The 27,805-nt window shown below is 40.0% G+C and overlaps 1 protein-coding gene across 14 annotated transcripts in view; it reads right to left on the reverse strand.

The window, feature by feature from the left end:
- The window catches only part of ADCYAP1R1 (ADCYAP receptor type I), a 144,225-nt gene that overhangs the window by 27,393 nt on the left and 89,027 nt on the right, over nucleotides 1–27,805 (reverse strand). For all 14 annotated transcript variants that reach the window (XM_030264180.4, XM_041714324.2, XM_041714323.2 and 11 more), the window contains 7 exons: nucleotides 15,822–15,857; nucleotides 15,169–15,210; nucleotides 12,770–12,873; nucleotides 11,732–11,829; nucleotides 11,136–11,268; nucleotides 8,264–8,417; nucleotides 3,008–3,068 (listed from right to left, as the gene is read on the reverse strand). In XM_030264180.4, coding sequence (XP_030120040.2) covers nucleotides 3,008–3,068; nucleotides 8,264–8,417; nucleotides 11,136–11,268; nucleotides 11,732–11,829; nucleotides 12,770–12,873; nucleotides 15,169–15,210; nucleotides 15,822–15,857 — 628 coding nt within the window. The remainder of the gene's footprint in view (nucleotides 1–3,007; nucleotides 3,069–8,263; nucleotides 8,418–11,135; nucleotides 11,269–11,731; nucleotides 11,830–12,769; nucleotides 12,874–15,168; nucleotides 15,211–15,821; nucleotides 15,858–27,805) is intronic.

A 27,805-nucleotide genomic window follows, 5' to 3' on the forward strand; every position in this document is an offset into this window, starting at 1 on the left:
ATTTTTTTCAAGGACTTTCAAGGATGTCCAGTCCCTGTGACACGTGCAGGATAAATGTGAGGGAAGGAACCGCCATCTCCTCCCCAGATAAAAAAAGTGGGAATGCACGACAGAACATTTGGAATTTTCTGCACTATGTAAACAAGCTCCCTAATTTCTGTCAAATGCTTCCCTACAGTACAGGATGAAAAGAAATTATTCTTTTTCAGGACGAATGAAGGGAAGGGAGCCATGGGGCTGGGGAAGGGATGTGATTTCCATTTGCAGAGGCCAGAGGCTGATCTCTGGTGCACATCTGGAATAACTCCACTTAAATCAGGAGCAGAGCTCTGGATGAACAGACAGCTGCATTTATCTCCTCAATCCTGTCACTTACAGTGATGGAAATGAGGAGCTGAAATCGAGGGAACTCTGCCAGTTTTATAAGGAACAGCAGAAGGGGACTCAGGCTCCCAGCCTGTATTTCAGTCCATGCCTTTGCCACTGTGGTTTTCCAGTTCAGTAATTTCCACTACGTTTTTGGGCTCATGCTGGTTTCTCCCCCACTCCCAGAACAATGCTGGCTGACTTTTAAAAAGTAACCACTGAGACTCTCAGCTAGAACCTGTCTAAATGCCTTGCATGCTAAATAGCTTCTCTAAATTATAGGAATGTTTTTTGGTTTTGTTTTTTTCTCTTCTTTTTCCTTGCGCAAGACATTCTCCCTACCTGCAAAATGCAAGAGGTGTTTGGACTTGTAAGAGAAATTAGTGCTTTCAGGGCCAGTGCTGCAATCCTAATAATGACACAACAGGGGTTTCTGGCTTTTCTTGCATGGAAATAAATGATTTAATTTGTCTTAATGTCAAAAGAGAACATTGGGTCACAGCACTGGCATCCCCAGTGGAGGAAAGGCTTTATTTGCTTTGCAGAGAGAGTCTGAATGAACAAGGATTAAGAAAACCTGACAGACCGATGAGTTTTGTGAAAATTTTGCATCGAGGTATTTCCAGTATTAGGCAAAATTAAAGCATAAGCCTCAATGACTTGGAAATGAGATTTCCAAGGCACAAAGTGCCTTTCCCTTAGGTTTGTGTTTTCAAAGAACCAGTGACTGATTTTTGAAATTTTACTCAGTCTGCCTCATTTTTTCTAACATTTCACCAGATTCAACCATAGGTCTCATGCAAAATCATTGCCAAGTTCGTCTTTTCAGGGTGTAAATACACATCCATTCCTACCTCCCGCACCTGATGCTCTACAGGAGCAGATACTGACTACCAAAATATGCAGGTCCAACTCTGGGAGCAGCTTTTCCTTCTGGTCCTTCAGAACAGGATATTTGCAGTTTTTTTCTCTTACCAAAGGAGACAATTTGGGAAGGACCTACCCTTTTGAATTATTTATGAAATACTTTTTTTTTTCCTACACAGAAGACAGAATGTGGATTTCTGTTTCATCTCTATTCATCTCCCCTGCAAAATTCATGGAAAACCTTCCTCGGTGGGAAGCTAAACTCCTAGTTGCCCTGGCAAATCAAAGTGAAGCAATGCCTTGTGCAGATTTCCTTCATTTTACTAGATTTATATCCAGTAATTTCTACATCTGAGCTCATCACCTTCATCTTGCTGCACAATCAGTGGGAAAGAAACAGAGAATTATGTGGAATTCCATTGTAAGATGAGACAAACCATATCCTGCACTCTAGAAATTCAATGGAGCAGGGAATGGGGTCAGCTGCAGGTTTACAGGTTTTATGCCTGAATCTTTTAGGAATTCCCCAGTGCAGTGGTGGCACAGACATCAATCTGTAACTCTGTGAATAGAAGAGTACTTGAACTCTGGACCTAAATTATGTTTATACACAAATAGATGTGAGAAACGAAAGGATAAAACAGAACAAGAGGAAATGGCCTCAAGTTGTGCCGCAGGAGGTTCAGTAGAAGAATTTTTCCACTAAAAGGGTTTTTGAATTTTGGATGGGGCAGCCCAGGGAGGTTTGGAGTCTCCATCTCTCTTAGATTGGAAATGGGGGTGTGTGTTCTGGTGCCATCTATCAGAGCTGGGGCAGTTGTCTGCTGTTCTTTGGACAGTTTTTTTCTTTATCTCTCCCACAGCCAATCCTCCCTCCAGGAGATCTCTTCTGTTCATGGCCACTGAGTGTCCCTGCATGGCTGAGAAAATTCCATCATCCCATGGGAGATGCTGCGTCCAGGGGAGGAGCCAAGCATTCCTACCTGGATACAATCTGACCTGCGAACGGCACAGCAGCCTTTGCCCACTGCATTCCCAGAGGAGCATCTTTCTTCCCCACTGCATTCCCAGAGGAGCAGCTTTCTTCCCCACTGCATTCCCAGAAGAGCAGCTTTCTTCCCACTGCATTCCCAGAGGAGCAGCTTTCTTCCCACTGCATTCCCAGAGGAAGCCCAGGCCCATCTCCCCCAGCCCTGGAGCTCCAGAGGAAAACTCCCCCCTTGTGCAGGATCCCTGCTCCAGCAGAAGCACAGCTGGCACTGCAGGAGGGCTGAGCCACCATGGGATGGGACTGCTGCCACCTCCCTGACCCACAAGGGACAGGGCCTGCTCTGACTCTGGCAGTGTTGTTTGGTTTTTTTAAATTTGTACTATTGCATTTGTTTTGTTAATTTTCCTATTAAGGAACTGTTACTACTACTCCCATATCTTTGCCTGAGAGCCCCTTAATTTCCAAATTAAAATAATCCAGAGGGAGGAGGTTTATATTTTCCATTTCAGGGAAGGCTCCTGCCTTCCTTAGCAGACACCTGTCTGTTCAAACCCAGACACCATCCCTGGAGGTATCCAGGGAAGGTGTGGAGGTGACATTCAGTGCTCTGGGTTGGGGACAAGGTGGGGATCCGTCACAGCTTGGACTTGGTGACCTTGGAGGTCTTTCCCAACCTAAAGGATTCTTTCCCTCTGTGACTCTTCTCCAATCACCACACTCCTGTTTCAACCTTGCCATGGTGCTGGACGCACCAGAAATCATTTCCCACCCAGCAACACCTACCCAGTGTCATCGAAGTGGAGCCTCAGCACTGCCCAGACAGTGACACAAATTGTCGGGGTACCTGCAGAGGACAAGACAGTGACACATGAACAGTCCAGACACACTTGATACTCAGCAATGAGCATTTCTGCAACCTCTCCACTGAGGTTTGGTTTCCTGGCAGCACTTGTGCATGGGATAAACCAATTTATTGGGTTAATTCAGAGATGCAGAAACATCCCTGCCAGTCAGGGGTGGGATTGTAGGAGCAAAACTGGGAGCAGGAAAGAATGATGCTGTGCCAGGTCATTATTGCTCAGTGCTTTACTGCATTTTGCTGCATGAAGAATAAAACAAAGTCTAGACAGAGGAGAATCAACCACATCCATGTCTAGAGCTACTGGGATCATGCAAGAATTGCAGTGCCAGATGTTGAGCTGGAATGGCATAATTGGATTCTGTGTATTCTTCTGTGGTTTTGTTGTAAATGATTTGCATATGTTTTCTCTGTAACTGTGTAAATAAGCAGTTTTTCTTTACTTATTCAACCAAAACAAACCCATGGACGAGAAGTTTCCTCTGCTGACAGGAATATTTAAATTTTTTTCCATTTAAAAAATACCAGAACTAAACAACAGACTCCAAAAAAGAGAGTCTTGGAGTAAGGATTTAATTCCTATTTCAGACATTTCTTCATTTTCAAAAAATGCATGTCAAATGCAAATTTAATTAAAACAGTAAAAACTCACTGAGAAACATGGATTTATTTTCCTTTCTGAAAATCCTGGAAGTGTGATTTTTTATTTTTCCCCCTGTGGAAATATTTTTATAAAATAATGCATTTGTGCAAGACAACCCTGGCTAAGTTGAATCTCCACTGTATGGTAAATAAAATCTTTGACTAAGATACTGCTGACACCTATTTAAAAAAAATTGCTGAAAAGTGCAGTGCTAAAAACCAAACAAAACAAGGACCTTGATAACCCCAGCTCCCATAAGTGAACAAGACTGTGGTGAGTTGACAGGAACAATTATATTTAATATATTTTGCAAGGCTGTGTTGATGTCACATTAATTAGTCGGTCATTTGAACCCACTTAGATGAGCTTCAGTCTAATCATATTCCCACCATCAGAAATAAAAATATCCCTGTTAGACCTGGGTCACTGATGGAGCCCTCCTCCTTCAAACAGCCACACAGAGAAAATTTTGAAAAGCAAATGATATAAAGAAATAAAATGACAGGTTTTGGGGAGAAGAAATCACGCATATTAAATTTCAGTTGAAGTCTGCTTTTCTCACATGTGAATACCTAGAAAACACTGAAAAAAATGCTTTTTGCCCTTAAAGGAGTTATTTAATATCAAACTTTAATTTTAATTTTATCAAACTAACCTTTAAATATCAAGTATTTGCCCAGAGAAGCTGTGGGTGCCCCATCCTTGGAAGTGTCCAAGGCTGGGCTGGATGAGGCTTGGAGCAACCTGGAATGGTGGAAAGTGTCCAGGGAAGGGGGGTGGGAATGAGATGAGTTTTAATGTCTCTTCCAACCCTAACCATTCTTTGATTCTATAAAACATGGGTCTCATGCTTTATTTCATTTCCTCTATATAAATTTTGTGTTATGAATAGCATTCCAAATCTGTAAAATGCGCAGGAAGGCAGAAATAAAACTAAATGTATCATAAAAATGCATTTAAAACCCCCATGTTTCAGATCAGCTTGGCGCTTTGAACCATCTGCTGTATGAATATACATATCCTTACACTACTTTTCTTTATATCAAAAGATTTCTATCTCTCCATCGCCTTCTTTTCAGCTTCTAAAGAATGTTAGGAAACAGACGAGCCCTGAAGGCTGAGATTTATTCTTGCTGACTTGTGCTGCCCTGAGTTAGTGATGTCTTCTGAAGATTGACCTAGAACAGAGGCTGGACACAGAGCTAAAGAATAAAATATTGATTTATTAAAAGGATCTTCTCCATGGATTCACCTTGGGCAGCGCCAGAGCCCAGCCAGGGCTGCACCCAAGATGAACCAAAATGGCCCCAAAATGCACGAGCGCTCCCGGGGGCTCTCCCTGGGATCAGTTCTGCTCCATTGGCACCTTGGAGTTCATTGTCCCATTCCAGCTTTAGCCCAGGCAGTCCCATCCTGCTTGTTTTTCTCTCTCCAGCCCACGGTGTTTGTGCTCCTGGGCTGAGATTTGGATCATTTGTCCTTGGTGCCCAGCTGGAGAAGGAATTGTTTTGTCTCCCTGCTCTGTGCAGAGAGCTCAGCATCCCCTGGTATGAAGCCCAGACCCACCCACTGAAGCAGCACAGAACCTGAAAAATACAAAAGCTAAAACCTGAGGCATCATGAGGAGCTGGCATTAGCAGAGAGCTCAGGAAGACAGCAGTCCATCCAGAGAATTCACCAGCATATTGCAGATTTAGGAAGAAAAAACTGCCTGGATCAACAGACCCATATGTAGTTCTCATTAATCCCTCAAGACGAGGACAGTGAGGTCTCAGCACATTTAGAGAAATAGATCAACATCCAGATGCTGCAAAGTGCTGAGCTCTTGTTTCTCACTGCTTCAGTGCTGCTCCCTCCCCACCAGCCCTGAGCTGAGGGGCTGCTTTTGCCCTCCAGGGGTGGAATCCACAGTCTGGAACTGCCTCTGTTGGCTTTACAAATTGCCACGTGTTCCCACCAGGTCAGGGGAACTGTGAATAATGTGGGAGATGGGAAAATAATTGTGTCTAAAAAAAACCCCAACAAACCAGAACCATCCAAATCTGGAGTTATTAATGAATATTGCTGATGCTGCTTTGAATCTGGAGTGATTGGAGTGTTGTACCCACCAACAGGAGCTGGGCATGGACCTGCTGAAATTAGTCCAGAGGAAGCCACAGAGATGCTCCAAGGGCTGGAGCCCTTTTACTGGGGAGAAAAGCTGGGAGAGCTGGGGGTGTTCACCTGGAGAGGAAAATGCTCCAGGGAGAGCTCAAAGCCCCTTGCAGGGCCAGAAGGGTCTCCAGGAGAGCTGGAGAGGGACTGGGGCCAAGGGATGGAGGGACAGGACACAGGGAATGGCTCCCACTGCCAGAGGGCAGGGATGGATGGATGGATGGGATATTGGGAAGGAATTCCTGGCTGGGAGGGTGCAGAGGGGCTGGGATGGAGTTCTCAGAGAAGCTTTGGCTGCCCCTGGATCCTTGGCAGTGTCCAAGGCCTGGCTGGATAGGGCTTGGATCACCCTGGGATAGTGGGAGGTATCCCTGCCCATGATGCAGTAGATGATCTTTAATGTCCCTTCAAAGCCAAACCATTCTGGGATTCTGTGAAGTCCAGTGTTTAGTTCAATACCAGTTATTATCTATGGCACTCAACTAAAAACTAAATATTTTGAGGTTGCATTACAGAATGAACCCATCTGGTCAGTTTATTCATTACAAGGACTGATTAAAAAAATACTGAAGTCAGTTAATATAAGCTGGTTTTCAATATTCTCACATTCAGACAAATCCACAGATATGAAATTTGTGCAAACTTAATTAAAGGAACTCAACCTCTGATTTATGCTTTGATTAGAAAGGTTTTACAAATTGCATATTTGCATTGCTTTCTTTTCCAATTGTCATGTTTCCATATACATAACCCCCAATTTCTCCTTGGAAACACACTTTTCTCTAAGCTATCATGTGATTATACATCTGTGGAGGGTACAAAAGGAACCCTGAACATCTTTTCTAACAGTTTCTTTTCCAAGGGTTTTTTCCAGTAACCATCCATTTCCAACAGCCTTTTTATGGCACAGATTATTTATGATATTTTGTTGACTCCTTTCTCTCTGAACCTTCTCTGCCTCTATATTTTCTAGAAAGATTTTCTTTCCCTACTGTAAGGAGTCTTTGCCAGGAGATGAAAATTTTGGTTTGTGTACAGCTGCTTCAGGAGGGAAAAACAAGACCATCTGTTATTTCTTGAAGATTAAGGCTACATAAGGATGTTTCTTCAAAGGAGAGTAGTTTAAGGCATGGGGTTTGTGTGTCGATTTTGCACATGAATATACATGATTATTTCTGTTTCAAAAGTGTCTGTAAGTATAAAAATTGAGTTTAACATTCTCAGGGAACATTTTAAATTAATGTATCCTTCTGCATTCACCATCTGACTTCTGCACAAAAAACATCTGCAAAGAATTGACTGCATTAACACATCACAGGAATCAATTTATATCCAGAAGGCCAGAGTGAAAAAAAATTACCATGGTTATCATCATTTAACTGGCTTTTCTAAAATAAATATTGTTCCTTCCCACTGCAAGTTTTTATTTCCCATCCAGGTAGGATAAGCAGATGTGAATACCCTTTGAATACATTTTCAATTTACTTATTATATGGAAGAAAGGCACAAATGAAGCCTTAGAAAATGGACTGGACTTAGCCTTACAGATTTGATTAGGCTGAAGGAGTTGATGTTAAGATCATATCTTGCAGGAGGCAATTTTCTGTTGCAGATTACACCTCTGCAAGAGATGTGGTGTCCTCCAGATTTCAGTGCAACTCTATTCACACAGAAAATCACAACACAGCTTGGGCTGTGCTGCAGTGGTACCTCTACGCTATAATAATTCACCTGTGGGGAATTTTGGAAGGAATTTGAATTATTTTTAATGATGTGGCGTATTTTTCTTATCCTCTACACAGGCAGGAAGGGTGACTTTGGCTCACATTGTTACAGCATGGCTCAGAAGGACAAAAGACCCTTAGTTACAAGACCTTTTAAGGAGTTATTGACCAATAAAACACTGCCAACAAGAGTATTTATGATTTTGACCCAATGTTTAAGTATTTTGTCTTATGGACTCATGCTACAGTGTGAGCTTTCTTAGCCAATCCTGTTATGGACACAAACCCACAGTGCTGCATTCTAATCTCCTTGTTTACCTCTGTAACTACTTTTATTTTTTTCTATATCTTAAACTCTAAAACTCTAAACTTTACTTAGCTTAACATGTCTCTGCTTTAAACTCTAAATCCACATTATCTCTTCTAGCACCTCAGTTTGGGAGCCTTTTCCAAGGTTTCACATCAAATCCTGTGTTTAATTCTGAGCTTTGGCTTACAGGCCCAAAGTTCTGAGAGTTCCTTGCATTTCGAATTCCAACATCATTTTAACATCACCAAGACTAAAATCATAGTGTGAAACTCGACATGAAAATACCACACGTGGTTTGTGGAGCCATCCTGCACACCGAGATACGCTGGAGACAAGAAGTGCCACGTACCCCAGCCAATGATTGTGTACCAGTAGAAATATCTCCTCTCAGGGAAGAAGGTTTCCACCAACAAAGTGAAGAGGTACAACCCCTCGATGAACAGCCAGAAGTAGTTGGACATGACACAGTAGTGAAAAAACACCATCACTGCTTTGCATTCCACCTGCGGAGGATGGAGAAGAACAAAGTTATTTCTGCATTGCTTAGGCCTAACAGAAAAAAATGCTTTCAACCTCTGCAGATCTCTCAGTGGAAAGAGCTGAGGCTGGTATTACACGCTTTTAATGGTAAAGGTTTTAAAGGATGTGAAGAATGGCAGGTATCACTTAGACAGCAAAGCCTGGATGGGGAGGAAGCCAATTTTATCAGTGGGAAGTGGTCAAGGAGCATTTCAGAGCAGCTTGAGCACGTCCTGTACTGCTGAGGGCTCACAGCCCCACTGAACACCAATTACTGGACTTAAGCCCCCTTCCAGGATTAAATGCAGGGAAGAAAAAAATCCAGTTGTGTACTGAGAAACCCAGAGAAGGATGTGAAATGGCAGGATGGCTGTAGAAAGCCCTGAGAGTGGGATCTGAAAGGATGAACCCTCCTGTGTGCAGCTGGGAATTTCACTTCCTTGCCATTCATCATCAGTGTTGTCACTCAAGGACAGAAAATGGAAATAAGTGTAAGGAGAAAGGAGGCTGAGTGATCAGCTGTAAAAAAAAAAAGATAGAAGCTTTCATTCATGGACAGAAGTGGGGAGGAGCAAATTAAAGAAAAATGAGAACTCGAAATAAAATTAAAATAAAATATTAATTTTTTAAAAAAATAAATAAAATTGAAAAAATAAAATAAAATTTAAATAGAATAAAAATAAAACCAGAATAAAATTAAAATAAAATATAAATTTTTTTTTTTTAAAGGAACTGAGTTTGTTTAGGCTTGAGAAAAGGGGGCTCAGGCAGGACATGATTGCTCTCAATAACTTCCTGATAAGAGGTGGTAACAAGGTCAGTTTCTTCTCCCAGGTAACAAATTCTAGGACAAGAGGAAATTGTCTTAAATTACAGCCAGGGAGGTTTATTTTGGATAGTAAAGAAAATTTCTTTCCTGAGAGGGTTGTCAGTCACTGGAACAGTGTCCAGGTCAGTGGTGGAGTCACCATGCATGGAGCTGTTTAAGAGATGTGGAAATGTGGCACCTGGGGATGTGATTTAGTGGTGAATTTGGCAGTGTTTGGCAATGTTTGGACTCAATTTCAGAGGGTTTTTCAACCTAATTGATTCTGTGAAAAAAGCCTAAGGTGGCAACCAAGCTTCTGTGAAAGTAGAACATACTGATCTTTCCAGTGCTGCGCCCCAGTGAGATGCTGTTAGTCCTACAAAAGTAGGATTTTCCAACAAATCTGTGGCAAATGAATCTGTAGAAAATTTTTAAAGTTTGATAGAAGCTTTACATAGTATGTATTTGTATGCAAATTTTGAGATAAGAAATGTTGATTTAGAAATGTTATGGAAGAGGATAGATATTGTTGAGAGAGAAATGGAATTAGAAATAAGTTTTAAAGGGTGGTTTTGTAAATAAGATTAGATATTTTGGAGAACTAGAATTATGAAAGATGTATTGCAGCAGGATTTATGAGGGGTAATTTTAGATGGTTGGTTTTAAGGTATTTATAGTATGGTGTTGTAAAAGTTGATAGGTTAAGAAATGTTTATAATGTAATTAGGAAATAGTTGGCTTTTGATTGTGATGGTGTGAATTATAGTATTTGTATTGTTTTATTTTTTGCATGAAACTGAAAATAGAATAAAAGTTTTTTAAATACTTTTTAGTTGTTTTATTTTTGAGTTAGAAAAGGGTATAATTTGATAAATAGGTGCCTTGTGTGAGGAAAAAGGGCATAATCCAAGAGATCTGAGAAGAAACTGTGTATAAAATGGAAGCTCCTGCTGGAGTCAGTGATTAGCTCCCACTTTGACTTCACCCTCTGGGCCAAATCTACCATCAAGGTGTTTAAACCATCAGCTCTCGAGTTTCTTCATGGAAGCTCTACCCAGGCTGAAGTTCTGATCATAAAATGTCTGATTTTAATGTGTTTTGTCCTTTAAGAGGTTCCAAAGAGGCTGATTCCACCATTGGAAGAGTGGCAGAAGCAAACTACAGACCTAACTTGGCTTCAGCTTTCTTGTGGAAAAAAGTTGAGAACAAAAACTAGATTCAATGACAAAGAAAAGTCTGACTAAGAAACTCCACAGCTGCACTTGCCTTGTGGAAGTGACTCACAGGGAATTTAGCTCATAACTGGATGGATAAAGCAGAGCTCAGTTTGTAATTCTGTCATAATTACACCCAGTCAGCTGATTTATCATATCAAATACTAGCCTTAAATATGAAAGGAATTGGGATTTACACATAATGAATGCTAAATGCATCAGTGAAAGAGTGCTCTGCATGAAACTCCATATTTAAGAGACAAAGATGTGGGTAATGCTGATGATCTTCTGAGAATGTGGCCATCAGGTGTATAATGGGCACCCTGTTCACACGTGGCTCTGCCTGACATCCAGAACAAATGAGGCTCTGGAGAAAAACCAGACCTTCAGATGAAGGAAATTGCTCTCATCCCACCTATCACTGAGATCTGGGAAAGGGAGGAACAGTCAGGCTAGAGTCAGAAAATAAAACCTTTAGGTCTGTTTGTTCTGAAGGACACTGATGACATCACGAGATGAAACATCCAGTCTGGCTGAGAACTGGGATGGAAGTTAAACAGCAACTACCTTTTCCTCTAATAACTCATGATACTCCACAGACTGCTGCCTGCCCCACTGCTTTTCCTTATCTTGAGCTGAAAAAAAGTGAATGAAAAGGATTTGGTTTCAGTTTGACTCACCGTGGAGATAAAACAGTGGTTTCCATCCTGCTCAGCATAAAGAACCCCGTCCTTAATGAACACAGATATTGCACGGAGGATGAATGAAACAAAAAGGTTCATGTGGATGAAATTCCGAGTGCAGTGAAGCTTCCTGGAGAGGAAAAAGGAAGGGAAGGTGGGGGAAAGAAAAAGAAATATAGAAGAAAACAGTTTTATTTCATGGAAATGTCATGCTGGGCCTGAACACACTTTACCAGAGCAGCTTGGGTCTAAGAAGAGCAACATCTAAGCCAAGACTGTGTTAGTACTGGCCCTAAACCTGAGAGAGAGGAGGATTTGGGGATTTTATTGTAAAAAGATGCAGAGAAGCATAAAACAGACAACAGAATGAGCCCAATGCAGCTTTGTTTCGTAAATCAAACCCACAGCTTCTCCTGCTGCATTTACACTCTGCTGAAATGTGACTTCTGGAGTGTGCCCAAGCTGGGGGATCAACTCAGCTAAAGGATTTTCCCCTTATTATTCTATCTCTGGTTAAAGAGAAAACCTTTAACTCATTTTGGGGCAGCTGAGCTCCAGCTTCCTTCCAGCTCACTGCTTGTGTCTCCACTCACCTGAAGCGACACAGGATGACCATGGCAGTGGTGAGGGAAACCAGGGAAGTGCTGTATCCCACCGTGTACAGAGCCTTCACCGAGAGATAGTAGTAATCCTTGGGAGGCAAAAACCACAGGGTTAGAGAGTTCATCAACAGCCACACAGCTGCCAACGTGCAGGGGCAAGCAGAGGCAGGATCTGTGTCTTTGCACGGCTTGGTTTCTCCTCATTTCCTCTGAGATCTCACTGAGCATCAAGCTCTGCTCTAGGGCTGGGTCTGCACACCATGAGGTTATTTATCAGTGAGCTAGGAAAAGTTAACAATTTTTTTAAAATAAGTATCTGTAGGAAAAAAGTAGCATTGAGGGTTAGCCTGCAATTCTAGAAGTTCCAAGCTATAACAACACTAAAAGCTCATATTCTATAAATATTCAATACAGGCCCAGGAAGGATTCAGATCTCACTTCTCACAGTTTTATACCCATGTGTTGCAGTAAGGTAGAAAAATCATAAAGAAAGGCTTCATAAAATCAACTCTGGCTAGCCTGCCATTTCTTCTAAGGCAAGCTCGCACTTTGCAAGTTCCCATGTGAGAGCAATCCTGGTGTGAGCAATTTGTTAACATAACAATCTATCCCTGGGTGAAAAACAACTTGCACCTGTATAAACTGTTTTTTACACCATTAGATAGAAAATTGAAAACTATCTCTCACAACTTTCCCTGCACATACACACCAAGAGTTTGAGTGACCAATCAATACAGATTAACAACTTGTTAATAACCAATAAAGTAATTGGCAAGAAAACTACTGACCTATTGGACTCCCACACAAGTAAATAAAAGGATAAATATATACAAAATAAAATAACTGCTGAATAAAAAGGAGTTATGTGAATGAAGAATGGCTTTTTCCACAATGAAGAAAATGGAGTCTGTGTGATTTATTCCAATACCCATGTACATCTGATTGTTTGTTCTAATCATTATCAAATGACCAGTAGGCTGGACCTCCCTCCCCCCTTCATTTATTTTTAATTATGAGATTAATTCCCACCTGGTTATCAGACTCTGTCTCATTCTCATCGAAGCCGCAGGCATCGTAATAATGAGGGAAAGGTTCGGACCAGCCATCTTCAGTGCAATTCCTGCTGATGTCCCCTGTGCCAAGGGCAAGCAGGAATGTCACATCCCAAGAAAAAAAAAAAAACAGGACATCCCTTCCCTCTCCTTGGTGCAAAGAAAACCCCACAGTTCTATTGGAAGCTCTGTTTATCTGCCTGTGCATAGATTTAATTCTGGAAATTTAATGAGGTCTTTAATGATCCACTCCTACAATAGGCACTTATGGATGGCTATAACTACAGTTAGTCACCAGAGAGCAAAAATATTTGTCCAACACATTCAGTTTCTCCAGGCCACCAAAAATCTCACTCTCCTAAACCAGGGGTCAGCTAAATGTCCATTTCTTTCAAAAAGGCATCTGGTGACTCCAGCTTTGATGAAGATATCTCCACTCCACATAGCCAAAGGGGAAGTGCAGTGATTAAAAGCAGGCCCTTTGTGATATTTTTAATGGTTTATATCTGAGGCACATGCATGGGACTGCTGAGAAACACCAGACTAACATGATTTTTTTGGTCCAGGTGCTGGAAGCCAGTCAGGATACTGTGGGATATCTCAGATAATCATGGGTTATATATTCATGGAGAGGCAGCTGGATGCCTCTCCTGATAAGACACATCCCACTCGTTTATCTCCAAGTCCAGGCTCTGATCTCAGAGTGACTTTGTGGGAAGGGTCTGCAGAAAATGAAGGAACATGGACTGGGAATATCTCTCCCATCCCTGTCTTCATGGCAATGTGTTCTTTGCTGTCAAAATCTGAGGTATTGATGATTCCGAGATTGTAGAAAGTCTCTGTCTTTCTGCCCTGTTGCCAAAGCAGAAGCCATAATTGGTCTGTGCTGGTTTCAAGGCTGTTTATTCTGTTTATCTCTAACATGTTCTGCTGCCCTGCCGCAGCTCTGTCCTGCAGGGCAGCGTGTGGGGCTCTGCCCTCAGTGGGATGGTACAAACATTAAATACCACAAACTACCTGTGCTGGATTTACAATAACGTGCCAATATCTGTCACCTACGTTGGACAGTGTGTCCCCAGCCTGAACCAACAGAAAAATGCCAACACCACAGTGAAACATGGAGGGCATGAAGAAGGAGAAAAAGGACAAGACACATCCAATTTCCTCCATCTTGTCCCCTCTGAAACCCTAATCTAGAAACCTAAAATTTTACTTTTGCACCCGTGCCACACTTAATTATTACTTATATAAAACACTCAGAGCTTGTAATTCATCCTGTAAGATTGAAAACTCTTTTCCATGGACAGAGATCACAGACAGTGTCTCTGGGGGCTCTGTCCAGGGGGTTCCTGACCCCTGCCAGGGTCCCAGAGCTGCCAGGGCAGCCAGAGGAATGTCCTGGACTCCCACACTTTGCTACCTCCAGATGCCCAGAGTGGCCTCAGTTGGTGAATTTAGAGCTTCTCACTTTCCTCTGTCTATTAATTATTCCAATCCTGGTTTATAACCTTAATTTTAAGCAAATATTTTCTTAAATACCTTTTTTTTTGTTGTTGTTAATTTCATATAAGAAGCAGCTCCTAAATGGTTTCACTGATAAATTTAGGCTTTAAAACCAAAGTAGGAATAAAGAGTTGGGGGCAGAAGTGGAAGAATCTCCTGACACTCATTTACCTACAAAGCTGTGGGGCTCTTTTGAAGCACCATTATTCTTCCCAAAGCTCAGTATCTTTCCCAAAAAATTAAGGATGGGCTTCTGCTGCACTTCTTCCTCTTCAGCACTAAGGAACAGCCTCAATTAATCAAATTATCACGCTTTTTGGAGTTTCAGTTGCACCTTGACCAAAACTGATGGAAATTTCCAAGTTTTGGGTTTGCTCTTTGCTATTAAAGTTGTGCTGGTTTGCATTCTAAGAGCAGTTTGATCTCTCATAACCTTATTTTTAACCTTATTTAAGAGAATCTGTTTGCCATCCATGCAGCAGAATATATCTCTTTAATCACAGCATTTGTTTAAGAAGATTGCATTACTCAGAAAAGTTTGCTAAATTACTCTTGCACATTCATCCCTAGTTTTCTATGAGAAAAAAAAGCACTGAGTCATGGTGCTGATTTCCTTTAACACCATTTAGTAATTACTGTTAAGCAGGTAGATATAATTTATAGCAGCACACTACTTAGATTTCAAGGCTTTACAGAGGAGGAATAAATTCTCATAATATTGCTAGAAGTAACAAAGCAGAAAATAAGTCATAACAATTAGAATTGATTAGAAAATAACACCAAAAATGCAGGAAAAAAAAATCTGAGAGCTTCTCTTTTAACAGAGAGATAAATAAAAAGAGAGACAAAAATTTCCATGGTTCTGTTTCTTACCTAGGAGAGACTGGGCTGTGCTTTCCAGCAGGTCATAATCACCTAGAAAAGTGGAAATTGGGTATGAAATTGTTTTGATTGTGTTTTCTATTAGAGCCCGAACCGGTCTCAGTGGAAAGCAGTGAATGGAGTGCAATTGATTTTTATTTGTTTAGATCAGGCCCAAAGGCAATAAATACTTGGTGCTGCCTTCTCAGGAAGTAAACACAGCTTTACTTGAGAGTTTAAATCAAAGCTGAACCTCTACATTTAGAACTAAAAACACATACAATAAACAAGAGCAAATTTTATTGTAAAAATATAAAAGTCAAGTATGATTTCTATAGGAATTTACATTTATAATCCTCAGGTATTTAAATATGACCAGTTTTCAGAGAATTAATGAAAAATTGTTTCCATCCATCAATGACAAAGAGCATTAATTAATTGCTTTAAATAAGATAATTTTGTAGCTTTAGGAAAGATCACATTGATTTATAAAGACCTATGAGATTTTTAATTTCACTTTTTGTGCAAGTATTATAGTTAAGTACCAATGTATCACTGTCACAATTGTTGATACACAGACAACTTTTTTAATAATCTGAAATTGATGTCTGCACAATTTTCGGGAACAGAAATTCCGAGGGTATAGGCAGCACAACTGATCTTACCTGCATGGGTTTGCCCCAGATTATCCACTTCCCAACCTGCAAATAAAATGAAAATAATTAATTCATAATGATAATAGGTTGCAATTTAATTTTGATAAAAGTTTGACTCCCATAAAAGGAATGGATGTAGCCCAGAGGAGACCTGCAGGTATGATCTTAATTTTTGTATTAGTCCTGCATATTTATGTGTGGAAAAAGGTTTTCAGAAGATGGGATATTGTTGAATATCTGGTTTCATGATGTTTCATCAGACTCTAGGAAGAAAAAGAAAAATGGATGTAGGAGCATTTTTGTGGATTTTTTTAAAATTATTTTTAAGGGAATGGCTTGAAGTAAGGAAGACTCAAACACTTCAAAACCACTGTGTCCAAACCCATGGTGCTTAATATCCTAAAAACACGACTATCACAATGGGAAATGACAAAACTTTGGGTTTACATTAGAAATCTCCCTTTGTTTTGTTCTTAAAAAAAAAAAAATTAAATAATTGGAATGATGCCAAACCAACCTCTTAACTCCCTGTGCTCAGTGTTTAATCCGAATTGGGCTGAAATCAGATTTTCCTGGATCCTGGGTGGATTTTGGCTCAGCTGGGGATGCAGGAGGAGCTGCCAGGGAGTGGAGCTGCTGCACCGTGCACAGAGGAGCCTCAGGGAGCTGCTTCAAAAAATCTTCCCAGCACTTCACTGGCCACTACAGCAGGTTAAATATTCATTTTAGTTTAATTCTGCATCCTCCAGAGTAGCCACAGGGCATCAGTTTGTTCCCCTTTTAACTCTGGTGGTCAAATGTTAATTAGGGATTGGAAAAACCTTCACCAAATTGTATGAGAAGGGTTTTGTTAAAGGTGAAATCCAAATAAAGATTGATTTTGATCCTTTGGGAAAGGAGAAAGCTTCTAAAGAAATAAAAGGATAACAGGAGGCCTTTCAGCATGGTGTAAAATGTGGGGTTTTTATTTTATCATTTACATAATAATTTAAAATTCCTTGATTTTCTGTGTCTCCTCTAAAGTAAATCTGATGTGCTTTTATAACTTTTAAGGCGGAAAAAAAGAGGGTTTAATGTGAAAATTATGGTGAGAGTATAGAAAACTCATCTGAAGCATCAGGCAGGCTGTATTGTGATTTTTGATGGATTATTAAATATCAATCCTACACATCCAACCCACTGGGGACTCTGGAGGGTTGATCCTGGAAGCCACAGTGAGAACATCCACAGTCTCCATCCTTCTCTGCCCTACTCCAAATACTCCCAGGCCTCCACAGGAAGAATTTAGCCTGGATTTTAGGGAAAGGTTCTTCCCCCAGAGGGTGGTGGGGCACTGACCCAGGGAATGGACACATTCCCAAGGCTGCCAGAGCTCCAGGAGAGATTTGGCACCGCTCCCAGGGATGCACAGGCTGGGATTTTGTGCAGGGACAGGATGATTTTGTGGGTCCCCTCCAGCTCAGGACATTCTGTGACTCTAATTCCTGGGTATTTGCAGATGCTGGGGAGGTCTCTCAATTCTGAAGAGGTGTCTCCAGTGCTCTGAGCAAACATTTTCCTGCAGCCAAGGTGGTTCAGCTGCAGAGCTGGCAGGTGCTGCAGCAGTGCTGAGCCCGTGCTCCACATTCCTGGCAGAATATCATGGATGATGTGGTGGGTTCATTGATGGTCAATTTTAGAATATTAGAATGTTAAATAATAGAATATTTGTATGTTCAGCTCTGCAAAATAGTTTGGAGAGACCTTTTTTCCTCCTAAATCCACCAAACCCCAGTTTATTAGCAGTTGTGTAGCTCAGTTTAAGGAATTTGTTGCTAAAATCAGGATGTGTTGCTAAAATCTGAATGCACAACACGGATGTCAGGTTGTGGTGTGGGAATTTTTATCTGTGGGTGTATCAGAGGATCAAATAAAAAGCCACCACTCCCTTATCACTTCTTTCATGGTGCTTTTCACAGCATCTGCCACTCCAGCCAGCAGCTCTGGTGGAATTTGTCCCCTTAGTGAGGTCACCTAACTCGGCAGCCTGTGCCTCACACTGACCCACACAAGCAAGGAAGAAAAAACTGCAAGGACAACTCCCCAAAACTTCTTTGCCTCATAAAAATCCACTTTTAGTTTATCATTTGTAGAGAAATTTGACCTTAAATCTGTGCAGAATTCTTTCTGGAGGAAGATCAGGCCAGTATTAAACAGAGTGATGCCTGATGTTCCTGACATCCTGCTTATTACAGTGATGGCTGAGAAAAAGACATTTCTCTTAAATTTAAATGCTTTGAATGGAGCTATTTTCCCCCTACAGTCTAAAAAGCATGACATAAAAATTATCATTCTTTCATTCTAAATATAGATAGCAGTTAGACTCATTGATATTAAAATCATAAATTTTAGTTAATTTTTAATTTCATGACATCTGTGATAACAGTTAAAACACATAAATACAGTTTTTCAGTTTTTTCTCAAAGGAATAGGCTTGTTATAGAAATATTTTTGTATATATAGTGAAATTATTATTACATTTCACTCTGTTTGGACATTATGAAGGGATCCACTTTTTTAGCAACATTAATTTTCTGATTTGTAGGAGCAAGCAAGCCTTTTATTAACATATATTTCTACATCTGAGTCTTCACTAATGTACTGAAGAAAGTTCCAGTATGATATTTGTCTGTACAGGCTTTTAGGCTTGATTCATCAACTTAACTTTCACTAATAAGTTAAGATACCAGGAAGTTAATTAGCTTTACATTGAACATCATTCCCTGAGTTACAACAAAAAGTCAAAGTTTGTCTATTGAGTGTTGGGATAAAATGAACACATAATGTATACAAATATACAATTTCTGGGTGTGTGGATATATTTTTGTATTTCTATGCAATTATTTAAATACATATATATTTTTTACATATAAAATATATGTGTATATATTTTTATTTCCATTTTATATTGTATGTACATATATATGAAATATAAACACATATTATAAAGATAATGTATAATATTAAATTAACATATATTAATACATATTTAATAGATATGGTTATTTATATGTTTATATTTATGTATTTTGTATATATAGATATTTGATATATAAAAACAGCTAGTATGTATAAATATAAATATAGATATAAATATAGATATAAATATCGATATAAATATAGATATAAATATAAATATAAATATAGGTATAAATATAAATATAAAGCCATATATAATTAGGTCTATATAAAAGGACATAAGGGAACATACAGCCACCTCATGCCTTTGGATTCCTGCATGCTGCAGCTCCTGCCCTGCCCTCAGACAGTGAAAGTTTCTCTATCCTGCAGCAAAATATGGGTATTTATTTGACAGAAATCCATGGCATTGGTGCTGCTTCCTCACATGTCTGAGAATGAAGTGGAGTTCAAATGGATTCATTTTGTGCACAACATTTAATTTGTTTGCATAGTCCTGACCTTGTATCTAAAAGGTTGTAAGGAATCCCAGACACACTCTCATTTTTCACAATATTACCTCAAAACATTGTTATTCTGGGTTATATTTTCACCTTAGTTCCTTCAAAACTATAGAGAGACCTCAGTAAATTTACTCTGATGTCAGTGGAGGAGTGGGCAGGACTACAGGACCCTCACTGCATGGGCTTTCCTACAAACCTTCTTGTTTTCCTGCTCTTAGGACACAAACTGTGAGAAATTGGTGTGTTTGACTTCACTGATGAAGAAGAGAAAGCCCATTAATATGATTATGCAATGGTCCAAAAAAATGCACTGCTCTCTCAGAAATGAAGAATAAATAAAATATGATTTTCATCTGCATTTCCACTGGAAACACATTTTTCAGGGGTTTAATTCAAGGGTTACATTAACAAGGGGCTTTTGAGGAGAGCATGTAGGGACAGGATGAGGAGGAATGGCTTTAAACTGAAGGTGGGCAAGTTTACTTTGGTTATTAGGAATAAATTCTTTACTCAAGGGGTGGGAAGGCCCTGGCACAGGTGCCCAGAGCAGCTGTGGCTGCCCCTGGATCCCTGGAAGTGTCCACGATCAGGCTGGACGGGGTTTGGAATAACCCTGGGATAGTGGAAGGTGACCTTGCCCAGGGCAGGGTGTGGCACTGGCTGTGTTTTAAGATCTTTTCCAACCCAAACCATTCTGTAATTCTATTAGTCCATGATGATAACATCTTAAATATCATGATTTATGACTTATTTGAATGACACCTCATTCTTCTCACATGTTGTTAAACCCAAACTATGGAAATACGGACACGACAGCAGATACTAAACAGTGCCTAAGAACAGCACTTATTAAATCAATAATTGCTCTTATCAGTCAATAAACTCCTGAGGGAGCTGCTGTTTTCCTTGACTCAGGATGGTTTATCCAGTTTATTGACTGGTTGTGTTATTTGCTGTTTGACCAGACTTAAGTAAGTGTCACTCTTTGGGAAGCAAATCTACAATTAATGTTTTAATTGACATTGTTAATTAGATGTTATTTGCAGTACTGCTTAGAGATCCTAAAGAAGATCTATCAGAATGCTGAGTTACCAATTCTAAAGACCAAGTAATGGAAATACTCCTTATCTCTGTTTTCTGCAGAAAGAGGTAAAAGAGGAAGGAAAAAAATCCAATGACTTGCCAATGGCTCTCCACAGAGTTGGTGGCAGAGACCCAGACCTTTCCTGCCCTTTTCTTGCACATTTATCAGACTTTCCTCTTTGATTTTTATTTACTGAGACCCAGAACTCATTATTCACCCCTCACTATGCAACAACTGATGAAAAACTCGATGACAGCAGTTTCTCCTGATTTAAAGTGGACAGGGATGGGGTAGCTGAAGCCAAGAACCAGCCTGTGCACGATGAGCCTCAGAGCCTTTTAGATCTCCTCCTTGGTGCCAAATCTGTGCTGGCTGCTCTCCACCTGCCTGGCCTCCTGTGGGTTTGTTTATCTGAACACAACTCGCATTTAACCCTTTTGTTCCAGCGTTTGTCCCTTATTAGTGGCGGGGCGGGAGGGGATGAAAGGCTTCCAAAGCTGTTCAGTCCTGAATTGGCTTGCCCACACTTCTCCCATAGTCCTGTTGTTCTCATCTCTGTACTGTGGGTCGGAGAGCTGCTCCACAAAAGTAATTCTCCAAAAGGTTTTGGATTTTGACAGCGTTAAGATCAACAGGCAAAGCCTGCGCTGATTTTACTGCACATTGTGTCCCTACAGAAAGTGCAGCCACTGGGGCAGGGAGAGACTGTGGAAAGCATTTACACCCCCTTGTTATCCTGCTGTCCAGCTATGTGGATAAGAAACTGGCTAGGCAGGAGTTTAATTTTCTCCTTCCTGCTTTATACAGCACTGATTAGAAGTTTTGCATTCAATTCCTAAATACGAAATAAACCAGCGAGCTCTCGCGCCCGACTCCGCGGCATCCATCCACGCTGAGCCTCCTCTCTGCCTTCCCCATGGCTGCCTGCTGTTCTCCTGCTCCAGCAATCTGTTCAGCCGGCTGGCAGAGCCACAGTCAGGAGCAGCAGGCTACTTAGCAGCTTTTCTGCAGCTCTCTGAGCTCCCCACACGGGTTCTGCTTCCATACCCTGCCCGCTGTGACCCCTGAAGGGGCATCAGACCTCTGCCAGTCCTGTGCCTGCACACACACGATCCCACACGCATGGTCCAACCATCCCAGCTCCTTTGTTGTGGCTCTTTGTGTTTTCCAGAGAAGCTGTGGCTGGCCCTGGATCCCTGCAAGTGTCCAAGGCCAGGTTGGATGGGGCTTGGAGAAACGTGGTGATGCCTCAGTTTTAGCTTTAATATTTTCAGGTTCTGTGCTGCTTTGCTGTGTTTTTCTGAGCTTCATATCAGGGCATGGTGAGCTCTCTGCACAGAGCAGGGAGACAAAACAATTCCTGCTCCAGCTGGGCACCAAGGACAAATGATCCAAATCTCAAGCCCAGGAGCACAAACACCGTGGGCTGGAGAGAGAAAAACAAGCAGGATGGGACTGCCTGGGCTAAAGCTGGAATTGGACAATGAACTCCAAGGTGCCAATGGAGCAGAACTGATCCCAGTGAGAGCCCCCGGGAGCGCTCGTGCATTTTGGGGCCATTTTGATTCATCTTGGGTGCAGCCCTGGCTGGGTTCTGGTGCTGCCCAAGGTGGATCCATGGAGGAGATCCTTTAATAAATCCCTGCTTTATTCTTTAGCTCTGTCTGGTCTCTGTTCCAGGTCAGTCTTCACAAAGCATCACTGGGATAGTGAAAGGTGTCCCTTTTCCCATGGCAGGGGGTAGGAACTGGATAATCTTTAACATCATTTGCAACAGAAACCATTTTGTGATTCCACAATTGGTTGGTTAATCCACGGTTAGCAGCTTGGGCTTTACAGTTTCATTAGCAGGATCTGTCGGAAGTAGCAGGCAGGCAAGGGCACAGAGCTCATGGCCCTACAGGTGTACTTTACCATTCCCTGAGTTAAGTGCTCCTCACAACAATTTCCAGGGCTTTCCTGCCTCATGCCCCATAGCCAATACTTTAAACTACAGATTAAAAGTCATTTATACAAGAGCAGGAGGGGACAGGAGATTGGTTAATGGCTTCAAACTGAGAGAGTGCAGGCTTAAACGGGATATTAGGAAGAAATTCTCTCCTGTGATGGGGGGGGAGGCTCTGGAACAGGTGTCCAGAGAAGCTGTGGCTGCCCCTGGATCCCTGGAATTCTCCAAGGCCAGGATGGATGGGGTTTGCAGCAACCTGGGATAGTGGAAGGTGTCCCTGCCCATGGCAGGGGGTGAAATTGAGAAGACATTTAAGGTCCCTTCTAACACAAACCAATCTGGGATTCTATTATTCTATCATTTACTGTAGAGCTCCATTTACCTTGACAAAGGCATTTGTGAACATAATGCTCACACAGAGTCAGTACAAAATGAAGTGGTCATTTAATTTAGAAAACAAGAAAACTGGGGCAGAGGATAATCAAGGTTAAGATTAGGAAGCCTTTTTCATATTTGCGTGTTTGAATAAGAGCTGGTGCCTAAGGACATCTGAGTAACTGATCCTGTGGGGCAAAGTGATTCCATCCAGTTTATCTACCTGAAGATAAGTTCACCTGGATTTTAAGTCTTCTCCCACAAAGGACAGAGAGACTGGAATTTCCAGAGGATGGCTGTGTTTAGATATCTGTCCCACCATGAGAGGAAAAAGTTGCAAAGTCTTTGTTACCCAGAGGTTTGTGCAAGACACTGCAGTAAAGGCAGGGACAGACTGATACATAATTAATTTCTTCCTATATCCCAGTTTATCGTCAGGGCACAAGGACAAGATCCAGAAATCATGGGAGAATTCCAGTGAGGTCCCATATGAGAACAGAAAGACCAGAGCACACAGGGCTGGCTAAGGTAGGACTGATGCACAGATATGATCAATAACATTTAAGGGAAATCATGGCTTTATTCTTTTCTTCCTCTTTCCTGTTAAAGGATGTGAAACTAGAAGTGGACTGAGGTCACCATAGCAACTAAGCATCATCTAAACATTATGTGAGTCCTTCCTTTCAGTCTGGCTGTCACAGGAGTATCCATCAGAGGGCAGGATCAATGCAATTACTATTGAAGGGTCTCCTAGGGATCATATTTGAGAGAAAAACAAAAGTTTTTTCAAGCAAGAACTATGAAAAAAATTGAAACATTGCCCAATGGAGATTGTCGGTTCTGAAATAACTCCTAGAGAAGAAAGCAAATAAAATGACTTGCTCAAAGGTAAGCATGAATGTGTGCCCACCACACCTGAGAGGCCTCAGCTGCTTGATTAGAAATGTAGATCCAGTTACTCTTCTTTGATGACAGTATTTTCCTCCCATTTTCTCTGCATTGCAGATGGACTTCGTGATGCTGTGACCATGGAAGCTTAATTATAGCTTGTCCTCCTCTTTCTGGAAGAGCTGGAGGAGTCCTATGCCTTTACTGCCTGTGCAAAGCCCAGGGATGAGAACCAGCTGAAAATGCTATCTATCAAGTGCCATTATATATATATTTATTTATTTATTTATTTATTTCTCTTTTCAATATTTTTTTAATGGTTTATATATAGAATAAACTTTGCAATGAACTTGATTATGACTGCTATGTAGGATCTTATATATAAAATTAAGGATGAAACAAAGGTTTCAGAGTCCTAGTTGCTTCAATAAGTAAGTAAATAAATAAATAAATAAATAAATAAAATAACTCCCAATTACTTATTATTATTCCCATGATGAGAATGATGGGATGGGTCATACATGTTTTACAGCAAAAACTTGGTTACAAGGCTTTCCTTCCCTCACTTTCCAAGCAGGATGCTGGAATACTTATCCAGGCAAAACATCCTTGAAGAGAAGTCTGGACCTTTGCATTGATCTTTTGCCTTTTTGACAGGCTAATGCAATTTCCAATTTCCCTCTGCTGCAATGCTGACCTTAATTTCAGCAGTAGCAACGAATCCCTGCATCTTTTACCTCAGTAGAAAATAAGCACAAAATCTTGCAGGGATATTCATGTTTTTAGGAGGCCCCTGATTTTTATCAGTCACTCTTTGTTCCTATCTAAACAAAAAACTATCAATACTTAACCCAAACTAATATAAACTGTAACTTGCAACTATTTCCAACAATTTTCAGTTTGGGAAGTCAATGACTTTTATTGTCTTTTTACCCAGTTTGGGGGTTTTGTACCATTTTCCCATGTCAGTTTTTAAAGGCTTTACCAGGACTGTTTCCCCAGAAAGGACACAAAAGATAGAGTATCACTTCCCTTCTCATTAACTCTTCTCTTTTCATCCAATTCTAATTGATCAGGGATAACATCCAAACTCAGGCACAGACTGCTTCCCAAATCCAATTAACCCCCTGTTCATAAATTCACTGTCCACCCTTAGCATCTCTACTGCAGCACTTATAAGGCTTGGGGTTCTTACAGAATCAATTAATCAATTAATTAGCACAACACTTGAGTGTTTCCCTGTGTTTTAAATGGGATCAGTGACAAATTATTTCCAATTTCTTGGGATAACAGAGCTCATTGTCTGAGCACTGACTGAGTTCAACCGAGAGAAGAAACAAGGCAGAGTTTGGTACTGAAATGTGAGCATAGGATGTAATTTCCTATTAAACTCTTCAATAACTGATTACATTCTTTATTCTTCTGGATTTTAATAAGGAACCCTCAGTCCTGCTGTCAACATAGGATATGTTTTATGCCTTTGGTAAAAATGAGGATAATTTTCTCTGTTGTACGTAGTGAACCATGTTTTGTGGTAAATGTAGCAGGGAGTGTCCTAAACTCAGCACTAGATAACCTACCTAAATTGCTGGAAGATTCAGTAAGAGCTGCTCATATTTATTATTTGCATTTGTGAATGAAAGCGTTTTCCAAATGTGGAGCATACAGAAATGCTCAGAAGCTGTCGATTATCATTTGTATTATTCTTTACTGCAAACCAAAGGACTGAAAATATCTTAATTTGTGATCTGGTTATCGAGTTTCATTCCCTCATCCATTTGAGTGTGTTTATACATTCCAGAATGTTTCAGCTGAACATCACAAAGCAGAAGAAAAGAGATTTTGCTTCTGTAGATTTCCATTGCCAGCCAGTATCATCTGTGTCTGGAAAAAAAAAATTCTCCAGCTGGGAGTGCAGATCACTGTGTTAGGGCCATCTCTAGGTCTTGCTGTGTCCTACTGAAAGGTAACATCACAGCTTGGATGGTTTTCTTCTTTTTACCTCTGCAAAGATGCCTTAGAATGCTTTAAACACATCTTGTTGTGGAGTGGGTGTTTCTGGAGCCAGTGCTGGGAAGGAACTGGAGAAATAGTGACATGCAAGAGAGAGGTCATGGAAGTGACAGCTCCTGCTGGAAATAATGATTGATGGATATCAATCAAAGAAATCCATGTGGAAGAGAAAAAAAATTAATTTTTGGGGACTATCCAGAAGGAAAGGCACTGTAATCTCTACTTTACAAGATGAGAAAAGACTTAGGAATTAATAAGCTTTTTTCCATTGGAGGAAAGGAATCTCCAGTGGAGAGATTTTGAGGATGATACTTTTGTTCACAGTCTGCATCTGAAAGGAATGAAAAATTCTTTCCAATTCTGGAGGATCAGAGAGGTGAAATGAAATTTTAGAAGGCAGGGTTGCCAAGCACACAGAATCTCACTTTGAACTTTCTGCATGATGCTGACAGCAGCTCAGAAATTACTCTTTGCTTTAATTGCATTGAAGGTTAAAGCAGATCAGATTAAAACCAGGAACAGCTGGTATTTTTAGCTAAATACACAGCTAATTTTTCCAAAAAGCATCCGTCCAGATGACAGTTTAGTTAGTTAATTTTTCTTTTGTAGTCTCTTTTATTTTTTTTTACTTTATATGGAAATCAGACATCCAAGTAAAGGCAGTCAGATTCCTTACTGAAATTCACAAAAGAAGTGAGTTTGCTCACCTCCAGACAAGCATTTAAGAGGGGTCAGAGAAGGCATCTTCTACAAGTGCCCATTAATTTCTATTTACTGAACCAGAAATCCACGTGCTCGCTTCATAAATTCACATATAAATTTAAATATCCACAGCCAGGTGAGATATCTCCCACCCACTCATTAAGATTAGCACACCCCGTGATTGCCCTGTGATTATGTTGTACCTCTAAGTGCTTCAGAGCACAAATTTTTAAAAGTATAATTTAAAGTAATTGCTGCATTTGAAAAAATTATCTGTGGTCATAAAAAAATGTTCCTTTACTAGGAATGATTTTGCTATTAATAAATATTAGTGTCCATGCCCAGCCTAGCTCCATATTCTAGAAAGAGAGCAGCAGCCAGAGGACACTATAACAATCCCTAAAATGTGATTATCCATGTCTTAGAAACATTATAGTTCTGTAATGACCCGTTATTTAGGGAACCATCATGAAATGTGACTTTTTTCATGAAACCCTCATTGAACAAATACACTTGGCTAATTAAAATTAGCAGCAATGATGGCAAAGCTGATGCTGATTCAGCCAGGAGAGTGCTTTGGGATGTTGATAATTCCACCTTGGGGTCAGCAGTGCCATCCCAGCCACATCTGCTGAGATTTCCAGCTACTCCAGGTTAAATGTTTATTTATTTATCTAAGGAATGATGAATCTTGGGTGTGTTCCTGGTGAACAGATGTCCAAAAACTCCTCAAACCAAGCCCTACACGAGGTAACAGCTGTCACTTTTATTGGGGATCCCATGAAGAGATAAAGGAATGGGACATATGTTTCCACTGGATGGAATATTCTTCCTTTAGGGTCGTACTGTCACCCTGCCACAGACCAAATGGGAAGCACAGTGTGTGAGCAGATCAGTAAATCCTGGGAAAAATATTTTAAAATATTATTTCAGCCCTTTATTTTACATAGGTAAAATAAATAGAGAAATAAATAAATAAATAAATAGAGCTTATTATATAACCTTTAAGCTTATATAATATATAATATATAATATATAATATATAATATATAATATATAATATATAATATATAATATATAATATATAATAGATCATAGATCATAGATCATAGATCATAGATCATAGATCATAGATCATATTATATATATGATTATTATATATAATATTATATCTTATATCTTATATATTATATATAATATATTATATATTATATATTATGTATTATATACTGCATATTATATGTTCTATATTATATATTATATGTTCTATATTATATATTTTTATTATATATTATATAATATACATAATATATAATCTTCTATCTGTTATCTAATATCTAGTATCATATAGTATATATAATATATAATATATTATATATTATATATATGTATTTATTTGCGCTTCTAAAGGCTCTCTCATTTTTATTGAAAGAAATTATATTTTAATGCACACAATTTTTATTTTTTCTGTTTAAACACTTTTATGTAAATCAATAAAATCTTTATTTTAATAAATAGAAGC

This window comes from Taeniopygia guttata, chromosome 2 (genome assembly GCF_048771995.1).
Source record: "Taeniopygia guttata chromosome 2, bTaeGut7.mat, whole genome shotgun sequence".
In the NCBI taxonomy this organism is placed as follows: Eukaryota; Metazoa; Chordata; class Aves; order Passeriformes; family Estrildidae; genus Taeniopygia; species Taeniopygia guttata.